At 29.1% G+C, this 17,844-nt stretch overlaps 1 protein-coding gene across 1 annotated transcript; it reads right to left on the bottom strand.

Annotated features, from left to right (window-relative positions):
- Nucleotides 1-859: 859 nt before the first annotated feature.
- On the bottom strand, nucleotides 860-5,107 carry LOC102588393 (probable beta-D-xylosidase 6). Its single transcript, XM_006357695.2, has 6 exons — nucleotides 4,274-5,107; nucleotides 3,410-3,576; nucleotides 3,223-3,320; nucleotides 2,794-3,141; nucleotides 1,909-2,325; nucleotides 860-1,716 (listed from the first exon to the last, which is right to left on the bottom strand). Exons 1-6 carry the CDS (start codon nucleotides 5,030-5,032, stop codon nucleotides 1,124-1,126), a joined length of 2,382 nt encoding a protein of 793 aa, XP_006357757.1. The 5' UTR covers nucleotides 5,033-5,107; the 3' UTR covers nucleotides 860-1,123.
- Between the last annotated feature and the right edge of the window lie 12,737 nt (nucleotides 5,108-17,844).

Raw genomic sequence — 17,844 nt, 5'->3', positions numbered from 1 at the left:
AAATATCAAAAAAATTAAAACTCCGAGACTATTAAAATTGTTGCTATTAAGGGTGACGAATATATATGAACAAATTAACTATCAAGTGTGACTGGACGTACCCAGGAATAAAAAAAAGCTGGTGACTCTTATTATATATATATACTTTTACCAACTGCTGCAGTTATTATGTGTCATTTTCTTTTTGGTTCAATTTGATTGTAAACAAGAAAGGAAGAATCCTGAAGCTACCATTGCATGTGAAACTAGCAAAAAGGTGCTTTTTTCGTTTGTTCTATTTCACATGCAAATCATAATTTTTTTGGCCCACCTCATACAAGCACAACGACCAGAAAAATTAATAGAAGCTACACCACAGACACTACTACAATTCCAGAAAGAACACTTTCCTATCACAAGTCATAAACAAGAGATCACTCTTAGAGGGGTTGCTCAAGTAGTAAGCATGCTCCTCGAGCAAAAAAAAAAAAGGGAAGCAGTAAAAAAAAAATAAGTCATAATAAATATGAAAAGAATAATAAAAGTAACATTCGTGCTATTGCTTCATGTGAAGACATAGCTGTATGTTGAAGGTATATACGACCTTTATAGCTTCCACATGTACTAATCATTAAATTACGCAATATCATCATGAATTCAAATTTTCTTTTCTGCACTTTGCATCTCACTCTCATTCCAAATCTTTGCATCAATGACGTTGGTATCCTTTTTGTTGATACGAAAAGAAAAGCTTCACATAATAGTCGTAAATCACAAATCTAGCATGTGAAAACAAACGTTTTAGCTCAAAGATGGTCCTAGTCAACTTTTTGTATTAGAATCCATGTCAAATGATCAAACAATTCTGGAAATATGAATATGTGATAGAAACAGTTTCAAGCATTAATAGTAACAGAGAATAAAAGGGACAATTACAAATCTTTCACATTCTTATTGAATCTGTAATTGTACAAATGAGCATACAAAAATCCTATAATTCCTCAACTTCATGCTCTGGTGCTAAATGGAGAAAAATCTGAGAATCAGGTCACAACAGTATTCTTATTCTATGAACATTTCAGGCAAGAAAACCCTCCGATGCAGAGGCAATTGATTTCCTCGATCATAACCACGATGGCTCTTGTCACATTTCAATGGATACAATATGCTCAATATCATCTAAAATGAGAGTATGTTCACCGAGTGCCAGTATTCTGTTTCCTTGGTCATTTGAAAAGCTGAGAAACTCACAAGGATTTATCGAGAGACTTGTCTCAACAGATTTACGTGCTGGGACATGCACGCGATCAAATCCCACTAGTTGTTTCAGTGGAGCACCTTGAATATTCTGTGGCACACGTGAGAATAACAGTAGAACATGGTTTCCATCCATGTCCCCATCATTTGTGACAGAGATATGAATGAAAAATTTAGACAAACTACAACTTGGAACTTCGTCAACATGAATGTAACCAAACCTACTGTGTTCTTGGGCAAGTATACTCCTTTTCCAATTAGATTTACCAAGTGATAAACTCAATCTATTTGGTGCAGATAAGAGTTGCGAAGAGAAGCTTGTATAGCTTAATCCATGTCCAAATCCATATAGCGGATCTCCAGTGTAAAACCGATAGGTTCTTCCAGGATAATCATTTGCAGGATCAGCTCTCATATTCATGTTAGTCATTGGCACTTTGGTGTATGACTCAAGGTACCAAGTCATAGGCAATTTTCCACCTGCATTTTATTTATAAAAGCTCAACCCCACAGCTTGTTCTCATTTTGCAAAAACAGAGACAAATGGCAATAAGTTCCCCCGTGTATACTCTTTCCTTTGCTAAACTAGGTTATGCTTCATTGGGGACTAAAACTCATTAGCATATGAAACTAATTGCTACTATCAACTTCCAGTATGACATTTATACTAACCTGGATTTTGATATCCGAAAATTATCTCGGATAGTGCTTTGCCACCAGTCTCTCCAGGGTAAGCAACCCATAAGATACTAGCAATTCTTGGGTCTTTCTCAGCAAAGGATACATCAATAGGTCCACCACCAGTAAGAACCAAAATGATTGGTTTCTTACTTACAGCTGCAAGAGCGGTAACTAAGTTTGTCTGATTACCTGGTAAGAGAAGACTATACCGGTCAAGATCCTCAGTTTCCTGGGATAAATCCAACCCAGCCACAACAATTACATAATCAGCTTCTTTAGCAATAGAAATAGCATCCGGGAAACCAGCAGTGGAATTGCATCCTATGTCCAGGCAACCAGCTGCATAAAGTGTTCTATTTATATGACGGTGAAACCCCTCATGTATGCTCTTTAATTTGCATGGCACTCCTGTAAGATAACAATGGATATTAAATTATCCACCAGTTCAAAGTGTTTCCTCTGCAGTCAACAAAGAATCACATTTTTTTCTTGTGAGCTGTTATTAGTAGGTCATAGTCTGTGATCGGTGATATAAGCAAAATATTAAGTCAAAAGGGAATTGTCCCGACTAACTATGAGAACGAGAAACTCACTTGGTGATGTAGAATGCTTCCTGATCAGAATTCATTAATATTTCAGTTCATGGAATAATCAAATTCCTAAGTAACCACAAATCCTTTTCCAGACTTATATCTAGCATCAACCTCAAAATTATATGCATCCACTTTGGGCATTTACCATGTTGGCAATGAAAACAAAATATATTTCTCTTGGAATTTGGAAAAAAACATTCTATATTTTCGATGTGATATTGCATTATTTCAGTGATGGAGGACGGACAAGCATGTCATACTAAAGGTTTTTGGATTTTCTAACCTGTGTAAGTACCACCAGGACTGCTCACATTTGCCATAGGACCGACTATAGCTAATGTAGAAATACTTCTCTTGTCCAATGGCAAGAACTTCTGATCATTTTTAAGAAGCACAATTCCCTGCCTCGCGGCATCAAGCGCCAACTCCAAGTTATTAGAAGTACAGACATCTTGAGGTCCAAATTTTGCAAACTGTCCCTTTGCAGGGTTTCCATCAAAAAGACCAAGCCGGAATTGAACAGAAAACAAGTATTGCAGTGCTCTGTCTAGGTCTTCTTCAAGCACACTCCCCTGCTGGAATGCAGATTTCACGTGTCGCAGCATGTATGTTCCACAGTTTATATTTGTTCCTGCCAAAATTGTTGAATAAGATTTGGGAAAAGAGGATAGAGTAACATAGCTTAACAAATTTGATGAGACTGCTAGAAAACCTGCTTTAAGAGCAAGAGCAACCGCATCTTCTGGAGTTTTAGTGTAATTTTGGTTTTCATATATAGTAGCCACAGCATCACAATCAGAGGTGATGTATCTGAAATTAAATCATTCAACAATTACACATGTTTGATGTAAATCTCATTTGAAAAAGCCTTACACAGAGAAAAAAGAAGGAAATATTACCCATCGAACCCCCAGTCAGTTCGGACTTTATCTAAGAGCACCTTATCTGCACATGCTGGTACTCCATTCACACTATTATAGCTACACATTAAGCAACTGGCCTTAGCTTGTTGGATACAACTACGAAAAGGTGCCTGAAACGTGTCCTCCATATCCTGCTTGGTCACCTAATATGTAAAGTGATAAAGAAATTAACACTAGAAATAATGATTTTTCACAAATACGTAGTGTACATGGAATTCATTGGTGTTTGTGTTCACCATTACTTGAGCAGCTTAATCTATTTCCGACAAAAAACAGATACTTTGAGGCCAGCCACAGCTCAACTTGTAGGTGGTTATTAAGTGATACATATAGTCGTGTAAACCAACCTCAATTATTCCCAATAAAGAGAGTGATATGTCAAGAGAATTCAGAACCAGAAATGGTAACAAGTAACAGAACCCTATGCTATATAACTCTCCGCTTCCGGCTGTTAATATGTCCAACGATTAGTCATATAAATTGAACAATAAGTAAAAAGAAAAAAGAATGAAGATTCTATGCAACTGTTGGTGATATTATTGTCTTCCCAGCTAAATAGAAGCAAATTGAGACCAAACTTTGGCCTAATGAGTATAAGCTTCAAAATTATGTAATAAGGTACTATAACCTACCCAAAAACAACAACATAGCAGTGAAATCCCACAAGTGAGGTCTGGGAGAGTAGAATGTACACAGACCATACCACTACCTCGTGGAGGTAGAGAGGTTGTTTTCGAAAGACCCTCGTATCAAGTACAGCAATAACTAAAAAAAAAGCAAAATCTAGTATAGCTACAACTCAGAAATTAGACAATTAGGTATAAAGATCAAGAAGTATACCACAGCATTGAAGTCGTATCTGGTAGCATCACCCCATTTCTCCAAGTCATACGCAGTGAAATGCTTACAACAAGCAGATAACATCAGCTTATCACCAGCATCATCATCTTCTTTAAGAACCCTCCTCGTATTCCCAAACCCATGGCCATTACTACTTTCTTTATCCGCCTTCGAATTCAGTTCTTGAAATCCCGTAACATACTCAATAGCATAAGCAGAAACCACCATTGGATCTTCCCCTGGCGTTTCTTGACCTCTTCCCCATCTGGGGTCCCTAAAAACATTAATATTAGGCGCCCAAAACGTAAGCCCAGATTGACCCGTATTGTACATAGCCCTTGCCTCAACTGCAATAGCCGATGCAATCGAATGCCACAAAGTTCTATTGAAAGCAGCTGCAGTAAGAATAACTTGAGGAAAACTTGTGGCACTTTTAATGGGGCCATTGAAATTGATCCCAGGTCCATTAGTCCCAATACCATGAAGAGACTCTGACCACCATTCATATGCTGGTAAACCAAGTCTTGGAATTGAAGTTGTATTATCAGAGAGGTGTAAAATTTTCTCATCAATGGTGAGTAAAGAGATTAGAGAGTGAACTCTAGTGGAGATTGACAATTTTTTGTTGCAGAATGTGTATTTGTGATGAGGTGGTTGACATGGGAATTGGGGTTGTGGATTTGATTTGGTTAAATTTACATTGAATTCAAGAATGTTTAGTAAGATGAACAGAATCAAGAAATGGATATTTTTGGTCATTGTTGGAACAAGAGTGTATGATTGATTATCCAACAATTGTTTGTTGACTGAGGTTAAGGTGAGCTGGAATTATATTTATAGGTGAAATTAGAAATACATAACAGAATTCAGAATTGTAATGTGGGCGTTATGGGTTTTCATTTTTTTAATCATTCATTGGCAGTAATAAAGTACCCGATAAGTAACGGGTAGAAAGTCAATTTTTTGTTTACTGTTTTTTAATATGATTAGTTACTGCTCTCACAGTTTAATTTTTATTTGTCTATTATATTAAAAATAATTGTCCATTAATATTTATCAAGTTTGAAAAATTAAAAGATAATTAATTTTTTATGTCTATTTTATTTTTGCTATTAAATACTAATTTAATGTCTAATATATTTTTTCAAAGCATGAAATTAAATATATTAAAAAGTAATATAGTAATATTATTCTTATTATTATTGTTTCTGTTAATAGAGAACAATTATTGTTCGACAAAGAGGAGAGACAATACAGTAAAATCTCTCTAAATTAATATAGGTGGAACCATGAAATATTATTATTTTGTATAGCTATTATTTAATCGATAAATTAATATTTATTAATTTACGGAGTGTTTTGACACCGAAAAATTATTTAGGGATGAAATTTCAAAGAACTCACTTGTGAAAATGTCATTCATGAACTTGAGGTCATGATTAATAATCTCGGTTACCGCAATTAAATGGACGTTAATAACTTATTGGATGAGTGAAAATGATACATGTTCAGAGGTCCAGAACTTAGAACAAATTGTGGATATCATTGGAAAAACAATGTTGATGATAAAGTTGAAGATGATACAATATATTTGGAATCAGATATGCGTAAGGAAACACTTGCATCTAAAATTCTTCACAATTTTATGGTGCAATTAGAAAGACAACACCGAAACTTTTGGTTGCAATAAGAAAAGTTAGAGATGAGCTTCAACAAGATTTAAATTTTAACAAACATAATAATAGAATCTTATTTCACTTAAATTTTCTTAGATATATTTGTACTTTTAAAGAATTATTAATTTTATAATATTGATGGGACCAAATATTTTATATGGGTCTTATGAAAATATATTATCTTTATCGAAATGAGTGATTTTTTCCATTGGCCCAAGTCAGTACCGGAAGAAATTATTATCTTAGTGAGATTATTAATTAACCGAGTATTAATTTAGTGAGGTTTTACTGTAGCTTTTATGTAGTTACTAAGCAATAACACAATTTATGCATTTAGTTGCTTTTGTGCATCTCTGTTTGCAAGCAGTGAGGGATGTTCACGATTTGGATAAAAATAGATTCAAACTGAAAAATTGAACCAAACTGATTGATCAAACTAATTTTATTTGGGTTTGATTTGGTTTAGTTTTAGATTTTTATAGATCGGCAGTATTTAAGTTGGTCGTGGTTTTATTCGGAAAAAAACAAATAAATAGTCAAACCGAACCGAACTAACAAATATATATATATATAATTATACCCACAAAATATATTATTTCTATAAACAATTTTAAAGATCATACATATGTTTTTATCAAAATTTATTTATAATTTACTTATGAAAGCAAAAAAGTCTAGGGTGAGAACATTTATTTTATTGGTTATATGTATATGACTGTTTATAACAATTCTTTGTGGATTGAGAAAATGTCACTATCTCTCCCATATAAGCTAAAATAATAAATTCTGAATCTTTATTCATAGTAAATTTAATGCTCGAAAGTTATGTAATATCATTCATTCTAACTATTTTCGTTTTGAATGCATTGTTGTCACTTTTTTCATGTTCAAGCTAATCATTTGAATTGGACGAAGATAGGAGCCGAAACTGAGACGGATTCAAATCTCAATTGGGCCAACTTTTATCAATGGGCCTAATTACTCCATTCAGCCCATAACTATTGATTATTAGTAAGAAGTTCAATGTTGCACCTCACCTTGTCCAAATTCAAAGTTGCAAAATCACTTTTGGAAACCTAATTTTTCTTTGTTTAATTATCAAGATTTTAAGAGCTTGATTTAACAAGTGATGAAAGAAGATCTTTTGATTTATGATTTCGCCTTCCACATTAATTTTGTGGAAGGTTATTGATTTGTCCAACTTTTTCCTTTAATTTTATTATATACGTTACACGTGAACCGTGAATCTTGTGTTATAAGTACATGGTAAACATGCACAAAGTTTTAGTATATCGAAAACTAATAGTCCAGGAATATCGAAAGTAGGACAAAAGAAAATCAAGTTTTAAGCAATGAGAGCTATATAAAGATTGGATTTAACAATATAGTTTTATGGGAAGTTTTATTGATTTTCCTGAACTTACAAACTCGGTAGTGCCCATATTACTTCCAGGATAAATGAATTTATTAGATTGTTATCCTAAAATTGAACGTAACATGTTCATTTATTGATACATCATCGATCCATATTATGTTATCTTCGTATGATTTTATTCTATTTTTCAATTCTATTCCTTAAAAAAGAAGTCTAAATTCAAACTTTAACTACAATATGCTCAAGGTGATTCATGAATGCATCAGGGATTATTAAGTGTCCAAAAATGGTGCAATAAAAAACTGCGCCTTTCATAAGTAGTAGAAATTTGCACCATATGACAAAAAGAATAATCAATATATATATATATATTATTATTATTATAATATATGATACTACTTACTACATTGTCCACAATAGTCCCTTAATTACTGGTAGGCTGTTCCTAGAATTAAATTATACGAAGAATGAAATAGATATATCTTTGACCTCCCACAAGCGATTAATTAATCATAGTCTCTACAAATTGCACAATAACTAATATGTTATCTTCCTAATTTTGCGGGGAAATTTGTTCGATTAGAGGGGCTGTTCTGTAATATACTTCTAATATTTTTTTGGAATATATATTAGAAAGTCCCATTTTATTTATAACTTTCCTGAAGCAAGAATAATCACTGCCCCCTTTCAAAACCAGACATAAAATGTTGAGTTAAAAGTAAATTATAGTATCACTTTAGTTTCTCGAAAAGTTGCCCGATCAATCAATTTAATTTGGGATATTGTTTTCCGTCCTACAAGGATGATCTTCATATATACGATTTCCATAAGACAATCTCATACTTTCTTCATCCTAAAATACTTATCACATTTTTTTTTTATTGAGAGTCAAACTATTTGAAATTTGATCAATGTTTCAAGATAATTTTTTTCGCCATATTAATATAAAAAAAATTATAACTTATAATACTTTTCATATTTTATTTGAATATTGAAATTCTAAAATTAAAATAATTTATTATTTTGACTTTTAAGAAGTAAAATAGTGACTATTATTATTGGGAAGGGAACGTAATGTATATTACTCGAGTCATATTTATCAATGTCGATATTTATAGCGTGGCGATCTTCCCTGAATTAGAGGAATGTGTGAGAATAATGTATTCATTAATCTAACACATAAATAATTTAGTATGTAAATATTACACTATATTACTATCAATTATCATCCATGTGAGCTGTGATGACACTGTATCATCTAAATTTATTTTTTCCATAGTATTTAGTACGTAACTACGTATCATATATATACCATGTTGTTTATTATGATATATTCACTCCGTTCTATTTTATTTGGTACTTTTTTTTCCTTTTTAATCCGTCTCATAAAAAATATCATTTTATTATAATTAGAAACAATACAATTTTAAAATTCTCCTTTTATTTTTGTGAAATAATTTATAACCATACAAATATCTAAAAAATATTTTGACGATGCCACATAACATATATACCCCAAAGTATACGTAAAAAGGTTGAGGACTTCGTGCAACAGTAAGGGAATATTGTACAGCAATAAGTGATCGTGGCAATCAGACAACTTAACATTTTAGTTGGTAAATGGTACAATAAATTATTTCTCCATTTTAAGAGAAGCAGGGTAAAATAATTTCTGGGCAGTGAATTTTAATTTGTTCTTTATTCCTGTAATTAGTACTATCGAATCTACAGGTTATTTTCAAACAATAATAGAGAAAAAATAATGATACTCATGTTTAACACGAGTCCGGAGCTAAAAGGGTAAATTTTTTTCTTCAAAAAATAAAAATCGCGCAGCGATTTTCTCAAAAAAATATTTTTTCTTTAAAATCTGCTATAGCAGCATTTTTATATATATATAAAAAGAGTAAAATCGCTGCTTAAGAATTTTTTTTTTAAAAAAGTTTTGAAGTTAAATCGCTGCTATACCAGCGATTATGTTTAAGAAATTAAATTTTTTTAAAAAAAAAATCCTACCCTTGCAGAGAATTTAATAATAAAAAATTAAAATTGAAGGCAGCGATTTTCATAAAAAGCTTTTTTTTTAAAAAAAATCTTTACCCTTTCAGCGATTTTAATGAATAAAAAAAATTAAAACTGAAAGGCAGCGATTTTTCTTTAAAAAATTTGTTTTTTTTTTAAGTGGCTGCCGCCGGAAATTTATGTAATTTAAAACTTGTTCTTTATGTTTTTTTTTTATTCCTTAACAAAATATCGCTGCTATAGCAGCGATTTCACTTTCTTTTTTTTTCTTTTATAGAAACGCTGCTATAGCAGCGATTTTAAAGAAATAATGATTTTCTTTTTGAGAAAATTGCTGCTAAGACAGCAATTTTTATTTCTTTTAACGGTCAATTTTTGTCAGAAGAAAATTGCTGACGGAGCAATTTTGCCCTTTTGGTTAATTTTTTTTTTGATGTGCCGTTTTTGTTTTTTGAAGGAAAAAAATGACCGCTTCAGACTCTGTTTAACACTTGTGAGGAAATGAAACGTCAGGTACATATTATGTTTGATAAGACGAGAAAAAATAAACATATGCAAACGTGTTTTGTAAATTATTCTCAATTATCATGAAAATAGAAATATTCTCATCATCGTCATCACTGCAAAATAGAGTCGATGCCACATGCATGCTTGATTACTAACATGAATTCTCTCATATAATATGATTGCATCAACAATAAAATACTTTTATTTTACTCCTCCCCGGGATCTTTTTACTTGTTTTCTTATTGACTCAAACTTGCAATCTTAATGCTAGTGAAGGATGCTTATCAGTTACCATTCGAGCAATTCCTTCTTGTCACATCAATAATAATTTACAAATCTGCGATAATTGATTCGTTCACTTCGATCGTACAAATAATATTCCAAGCTAAGTACTTTTACCTACTCTATGTATTGCATTATTACACGAAAACTTGTTATGTATTCCAAAAACAAATGTAGATACTATAGATACCCTCTGTCAATCAGAAAAAGAACAATGAGAAGAAGGTGAAAAATAAAAAAGAGAGGACATATGGAGAAAGTGCTTGGAAACAATTGACGTTGGCTGAATTGGTTGGATGAGTACTGGGTTTGTTACTTGGTTTCTTACGTGGGAGGCTTTGAATCAATTTCCCTCACCAAGAGGCTTCACATTTCGTGTGTGATTCGCAAGTTATTGCATAGGAATCTGTGCTGAAGTTAGAAATTTTACTAGAAAATTCAAAAATACGAAGAAGTAAACATATGAAAGAAGTCTATAGATTTTTGTACGAAGAACATATGTTTGTAATGACCTCTAATAACCTTTTTCATTTTGTACTCTTTTTCGTGCACGGGGTCGGATGAGAAATTGGAATGGAGGTGGTTGTGTTCATTAATACATGATAGAGAATTGAACCCTCATCAATAAAGTGAGAACAGATAATCAATCAGCTAAACTATTAAGATTTGCCCTTTTATTTTCAGTAATAAATTTGTGGAAATTCCCAAGTTTTGCATTCACATTTCACCACATGGTCGGTTGTCCATAGTAATGGTGTCTTGTCTTATAGTACGCTATTACTTTCATTCTAATCTAATTAGGGTGAAAAAATTTTTTGGTCGGCAAACGTTATTTGGATAAACACTTCTGCTCTATTTATAAAATAAATGAATAGAGAAATATATATAAAACAAGAAGAAAACCATGAGCAAGTAACATGCCATGTCTAAACCTTAAAATAGAGAGAGGCTATCGGCGCTATATTGACCTCATCTTCTTTTATTCTTTTTATATCTAATGTTTATAATTTGCAACCAAATTCTTGCTACTAGTAATAAAATAAACCATAAGCTTACTTAATTTTTTTTTTCTTTTTTAATATATTTAAATTTTTAATTTTTTTACTATTCTTTAATTCTATGTGCATGTTTAATACTGCAAAATTATATGATATTTAGCTAAATTTTGCGTATCCTTAATTTAAACAATATGGTCTAAAGTTACTGTTCTTTGAAGTTACCTCTTTGGATTGGTACGATTTTATTTTTTCTTATAAAAAGTCAGGTTTTAGCTCAGTCATTACGGAAGGTATCTATCAGATTATGACTAAACGACGATTTTGTCAGTTGTTAGGCATATTTGCAGTGGAATGACAGAAGGATTTAATTCCCATATGCTTTCAATAGCCAGTAAATGATCAGTTAAAAATGAAGTAATTAATACTGTGTATTCGTGAAGAAATTAATATAAGAGCCTTTTCTTAGCTATAAGTTCCAGCGTGGCATTTAATTTGATTGAAACAAATAGTTTAATTAGCTATAAGTTCCAGCGTGGCAATATAATTTCTTATTTCTTAAATTTAGATTTTTTTCTTTTATTTTTACTTTAGCAGGTTGTTTTAAGGGAGAAGTTTGTAGCTAACAACAAGTGTGTTTTTATTTATTCTTTTTTTTTTTACATTTTTTCTTTGAATAATTTCAAAGATCTCTGTTCATGCTTGTCTCATAATACTCTCTTGTTTTTGTGATTTATGATATTACCTTATCTCGCTTATTTTAATTGTATTGAAACAATATTTATCAACTAATTATTATTAATATGGAAAGATATGTTTAAATTAATTTGACTCATGAGAAAAACTTGGGCATCTCCTTTATTTTATATATATACATAGAGAGAGAAATCAAAAAAATTGTGATAACATATAATGGCACCCGAATAACAAATTTGAGGGGAGATAAGTGATAGCAAATGAGTATGAAAGAAAAATAAAATGCATATTCATTAATATGCATTAATTGTTCAGTTTAATTAGAGAATAAAATGATCATTGACACATTGTAATTATGTTTGTGAATATTTTAATTTTAAATTAAATAAAAAAGAAGAGAACTAACAAAATTATTTTCTTATTTTCCATTTCATTATTTCCAATTTCATTTTATAACTTTTTTATTTTATTTTTTTCTATCAAAATGAGAAAATATATCAACATTATCAAACATAAATGTTGCCAATTTATACTAAAAAATAAAATACACAAAGACAGTTATATATCTAAGTTTACATTCCCAAAATATTACATCATGATCTTTTCTTCTTTATAAAAAAAAAATTCTCTTTCTTTTTTTTCATAATTAAATTCACATGCATTATTTAATTCAGTCATTATTTATTAACCTTGAATTTTTTTCATATAATGTTTAAAAAAAAATCATAGAAGATGTAAGAACCAAAAAAGATACGTAAATTGTACATTAATATTTATATAATCTCTCTATATATAATAAAGTTATGTATCAATAAAGTAATGTGACACCTTGCTATATATGATCATACTTTTTTTCCCTTCTTTTCTTGACCTTATTTGCAATTATATTATTTTAAAAAATTATCTCCATAACTCACATTTTCCTCAAAATTTGGTGAGTATGATTTATTAAGGCATTTCAAAAATTAGAAATGCATTATTATGGTAAATAGTCTAATAATTTTGTCTTTGAAGGTTAGCAAAAGAAAAAAAGTGATGAACAACGAAAAAATTATTTTCTTCCCACAATAAAACCACATAATGTAATAGGTTGAAATTAGAACACTTCCTAAAAAAGAGTTATAATAATACTTTTCGTATGGAGATTAAAGATTGTTTATTTATTCATTTCATTGAAATATCTAGGAGGCTAGAGTGAAGGTTCTATTTGTATATGTGTGATGATACTTAGAAGATTTTTAATAGAGATTTTTTAGTTTGATTTATCCAAACAAATAAATGGGATAATAATTTATATTTATATTTATATTAATATTAATATTAAAAGAAGTGTTAAAATAATTAAAATAAGAAAGATAAATGTAATATTATAAATTTTAAAAGGTGAATATTATAAAGCAAAATCTGTAAGAGGCTAGAATGAAAATTCTAATTATCTCATTTTTTTTCTTGATAGATCTGTTATTTTTATATTAATTTGCATTTAGTTCTACATTTTATGCATTTATATTAGAAAAAATAACATTATTTTAGTGGAAGCAAACTTTAAGTTAATCCAAACATATCTTTATTTTATTTATCTACGGTAAATGTATATTTTCCTTCGTTTACTAAGTCAGAACTCTATAAAAGAATGCATTCATATGGATAATAAAGTCATAAATTTTAAAGATTCTTTTGCTTATTCTTTTCTTTCGGATAAAATCAATATTTCATGAATCAAATCAAAATTACAAATTCAAGTGTAAGAATTTTTAGTTTCCATTTATTTGGATTTGAAGCTTGAAAAGAATCTTTAAAACATTTTTAACATTTAAATTTTATTACAAAAAAATCATAAATTTAATAATTTGTTTACACTGCGCATAGCTCGACTAAGTTTACTAGTTTGATTATAAAATCAAATTATTTGTTGTAATTAAAAAAAAAAATGTAAACAAATGATCAGTGTGTTGACATTGCTTTTATTCTTGTTGAAATTATCAGTCTCAACTTATGAAGTACTTACCTCTCTTAAAAGTAGATTAATCAAAGCCCATACCTAAATTTAGAAAAAGGGCAAACTTTTTGCCACAAGTAAAAACAAGTGGCAGTGTACACAACAATTCTTTAAACGGAAAAGGGTCATATTTGCTCATGTACTCTTAGAAAAGGATCATATTTGCCCTTCATCATACTTTTTTGATATATTTGTTCTTACCATCCAACTTTAAGGTCATATTTACTCTCCATTCGTTAAATCTCCATATTTTTACATAATAATATTTATATTGTGCCTATGTGAATTTTATTCTCATCTAATTAAATCTAAACACTATTAAAATCATTTTAATCCATCCACATGTGGGTTTGGTTTTATATTTGTATGGGAGTGATGGGTTAATGGAATTGTACAGAGTAATGAAATTATCATATCTCCATCACTATCGGAAAATCGAACCACCACCCAGAATCATCGAAGCATATCCATCAATTAAATATATTCCTGAACAAGTAACAACATTAAATATTCTAGATATATAGAAGTTTTCTGGTAGTTGCTTTGAATTTATTCTCATAACCTTCCCGTTTTACCATCGGTAGCCATCAGAAAAAAATTTAAATCATCCATCTCCATTGTTGAACCTCACTTCACATGCTTCACCATCGAGAAAACAGAGCACATGTAGAATGTTTGTTAAATTCTGGTTTTTTTTAAATAAAATGCTAATGATTCAATTGTGTGAGTCAAGATTAAAGGTGAAAGTTGGCTTTAGTTTACTTAACAAAAAATATTGAATTGAATGCTAAAATATATATTAGTTCTAAAGTTGAGTATTGTCTAATGTGAAAGAGGAGATATATAATTTTCTATATTTGTTCCAATAGAGAAAATTGAAAATTTTTATTATGTATGAGGTATGCCAAGTCATACTTGTATGAGACATTATTTGATTGACAAATGGACTGGGACCCATCTGCCAAGGGACAAAGGGCATCTATTAAGCCTTTTTCCCCCCCCCCTTATTTTAATATATTTTTTGTTTTCATTTTTTAAAATCTTTTTTTCATTCTTAACTATTCTAACTAGTTTATGTTTTTTCTTTTTCTTTTTGTTTTTTTTATTTTACACTTATTTTAATATATTGTTTGCTTCCATTTTTTAAATGTTTTTTTTTACGTTCTTATCTAATCTAATTAGTTTATGTTTTTTCTTTTTTATGTATCGAATTTTGATTAATTTTTTTATGATCACCTCTATAAGTTTTTATTCCTATTCTATGTTATTTATTCATATTATAATAAATAATTGTTTGTATTTATTTTTTCGTTTATAAAATTAAGATATAAGTAAAAAAAATTTAATTCTAACAATTTTTTTAATTAAAAGTATAAATAAAATTTGTAAAGTCGCAAAAAGTCATTTAAGGAATAAATTAATAAAATTATCATTTTTATTAATAAAATTATCGTATAATTTGACAAAATGATTATGTATTTATGTAGGTGTTTATGAATATTTTTCGTTTTTTGAATTTCGTGAAAATAGTATCAAAACTTATGTAATTGTTTGTCAAGTTCATTGATGCTCTTTCCGTTATATTTTTTTATTGAAGAGTATTTGATGGATTTAAGTGCTTCTAAAAACATGAAAATGTCGAAAGAAGAATAAAAGAACAAATTAATTTTATACCTTCTTTGTTTTTCTTTTACGAATTTCTTAAGAAATCATAAATAAAATAACAGTTTTACTTATTTATATCTTTATTTTTTAAATTTTTTTATAAATTTTATCTACACTTTCAAAGAGAATTAATTGTTATAATAACATAGAAACTTTGTAATTAATTATATCTTAATTTGTAATTAACAAATAATTTTATATAACTATTATTAGCAATATAAATAATTAGTATCGACATGAAAAAATAATGTCAGTATGCTAGAAACAGAATAAATTAGGCTAGAATTTTTTAATTTTATAGTTTCCATGAATAAAATTACTTTATTAAAATATGGTGGTGAAAAATTTGGAACAATTTGAAAAAGAAATCAAACAAAAAAGTAAGAGAGAGGGAAAACGTCATAAATGAAGAGAGAGAAAGAGCTTGGGTAATTTTTTGAAATGGGACCCAATTATCCACTTGTCAAACAATAAATGGAGTCTCATACAAGTATTGTCTACCACATCATATTTGTGCCTCATACATAATAAAATTTTTCGAGAAAATTTATGCAGAAGAATCAAGTTGGGTTTTATTTTGATTAGTGGATTGGGTTTAATGTATGGAGCAAGTTAAAATGATTTTAATAAAATCCACATAGGCACAACATAAATAATATTAAGTGAAAATATGGAGATTTAACGGATAGAGGATAAATATGACATTAAAGTTGGATGACAATGACAATGACAAATATATTAAAAAAATATGACGAAGAGCAAACATGATCATTTTCTAAGAGTACATGAATAAATATAACCGTTCTTTTTAAATTTATCTCCAAATTTCATTCACACTTGAATATGTTCTATTCGTACGAGCATTTGAAAACATAAGAATATATCTCCATTAAATACTTTCATTTGATTATTTTTATAAGTATTCTCGAATATCTATTACAATAGATAATTTAATCAGGTAACATCTGTCACCTCTTTTTAATTATGAACATCCATCTCAAAGCTATGAATAAGTAATTTAGCCAATGCATGTTATGTTGGTCCTAGAAAAAAAAAAGTTTTCGTTGCATCATCACGTGAACATATATACTTTGCAGAAATATAATTGGAAAAAAGAAAAAAACTATAGACTTATCACGAAAAAAGGTTATTTTATTATTTATTGTAATGAACGTAGAAGAGAGAAGCAAAAAGAGGCAAGGAAGTTGGCAGGCTAGCGAGAGGTTCGAATCTATCCTTTTCGATTCGGACAGACTCTGCTGGGTCAAACTAATCAGACATTGGGATTAAAATATATATACTGTCTCACTACGGATTTCTATAAAAATGATCTTAAAATAATATTTTCACCCTTCCTATTTATATGATGATGAATGTTCCTTAATATTTGTTACTTCACAAAATTAAAATATAAATGACATTATTTTTTTTATTTTATCTTTCAAAATTATTAATTTTGAAAATTTACATTTGATCAACATAGAAAATAAAATTAATTAATTCATGTTCATTTGACTTTTAAAAAAATATTAAATAAGGGATAATTTTCTTAACTTGTTAAAGGACTTGAAACCTAAAACAGTGAAAAGAAAGAACGGAGTAAACCTCTACCATAGGGAACACATTTCAGAAAACGAGATACAACATAATAAGAATACCAAAGGAAAAGAAAAAGGCTTTCCAATACATTACACAAGAAAATAGGATAAAATTTGGAGTTTATGGAGATAACTTATTTATTGTATAAAGTAGATGTCAGATCAGAATACTTTTTTTTTTAACCTTATAATTATAATTGACTATGTTATTATTTGTTGTGGAAAAAGAAAAATTAAAATTCCATTATGATCATCCTATATTCAGATTAGATTAACTTACCTAAATTCCTAAAAGTACGACTTTGTATAAATTTGTTATATGATATTTTTCTCTTTTTAGTCTAAAAATAAAATATTTTTCTATATCTAAAAACTCTTACCAAATTTTTTATTTTATTCTTAATCACATAATCTATAAGAAGCAAGTATTATGGTATATTTTATATTTTAAGACCAAAAATTATAATGATACTTTTAATATAGGCTAGAAGTCATTATTCTTATACTTTATATACAGCATCAAATACATCATATAAAATGAAATAGAGAAAGTAATATATTTAGGTAAAAGCTTAATACCTACATCTGTCTCTTAAATACACGCATATTTATAACTAATATATAAAAATTAATTTTATTGATTTAATATAAATAATTGATAGTCGATACATATATTTTAAGAAAAAATTATCTAAATATACAATTAATTATTTTACTTTATCCTCTAGAATTTCTTATCATTTGAAAAAATTATAA

This window comes from Solanum tuberosum, unplaced genomic scaffold (genome assembly GCF_000226075.1).
Source record: "Solanum tuberosum cultivar DM 1-3 516 R44 unplaced genomic scaffold, SolTub_3.0 scf00244, whole genome shotgun sequence".
In the NCBI taxonomy this organism is placed as follows: Eukaryota; Viridiplantae; Streptophyta; class Magnoliopsida; order Solanales; family Solanaceae; genus Solanum; species Solanum tuberosum.
This window is presented reverse-complemented; position numbering and strand designations above follow the sequence as displayed.

What these genes read in the sequence shown, in the direction of transcription:
- LOC102588393 (XM_006357695.2), bottom strand. Translation starts at nt 5,032, where the DNA reads ATGACCAAAAATATCCATTTCTTGATTCTGTTCATCTTACTAAACATT. An exon ending in ACTGACTGGGGGTTCGATGG is followed by an intron (nt 3,321 to 3,409) that starts GTAATATTTCCT and finishes ATTTAATTTCAG; the next exon opens with ATACATCACCTCTGATTGTG. An exon ending in TGCTCTTGCTCTTAAAGCAG is followed by an intron (nt 3,142 to 3,222) that starts GTTTTCTAGCAG and finishes CAATTTTGGCAG; the next exon opens with GAACAAATATAAACTGTGGA.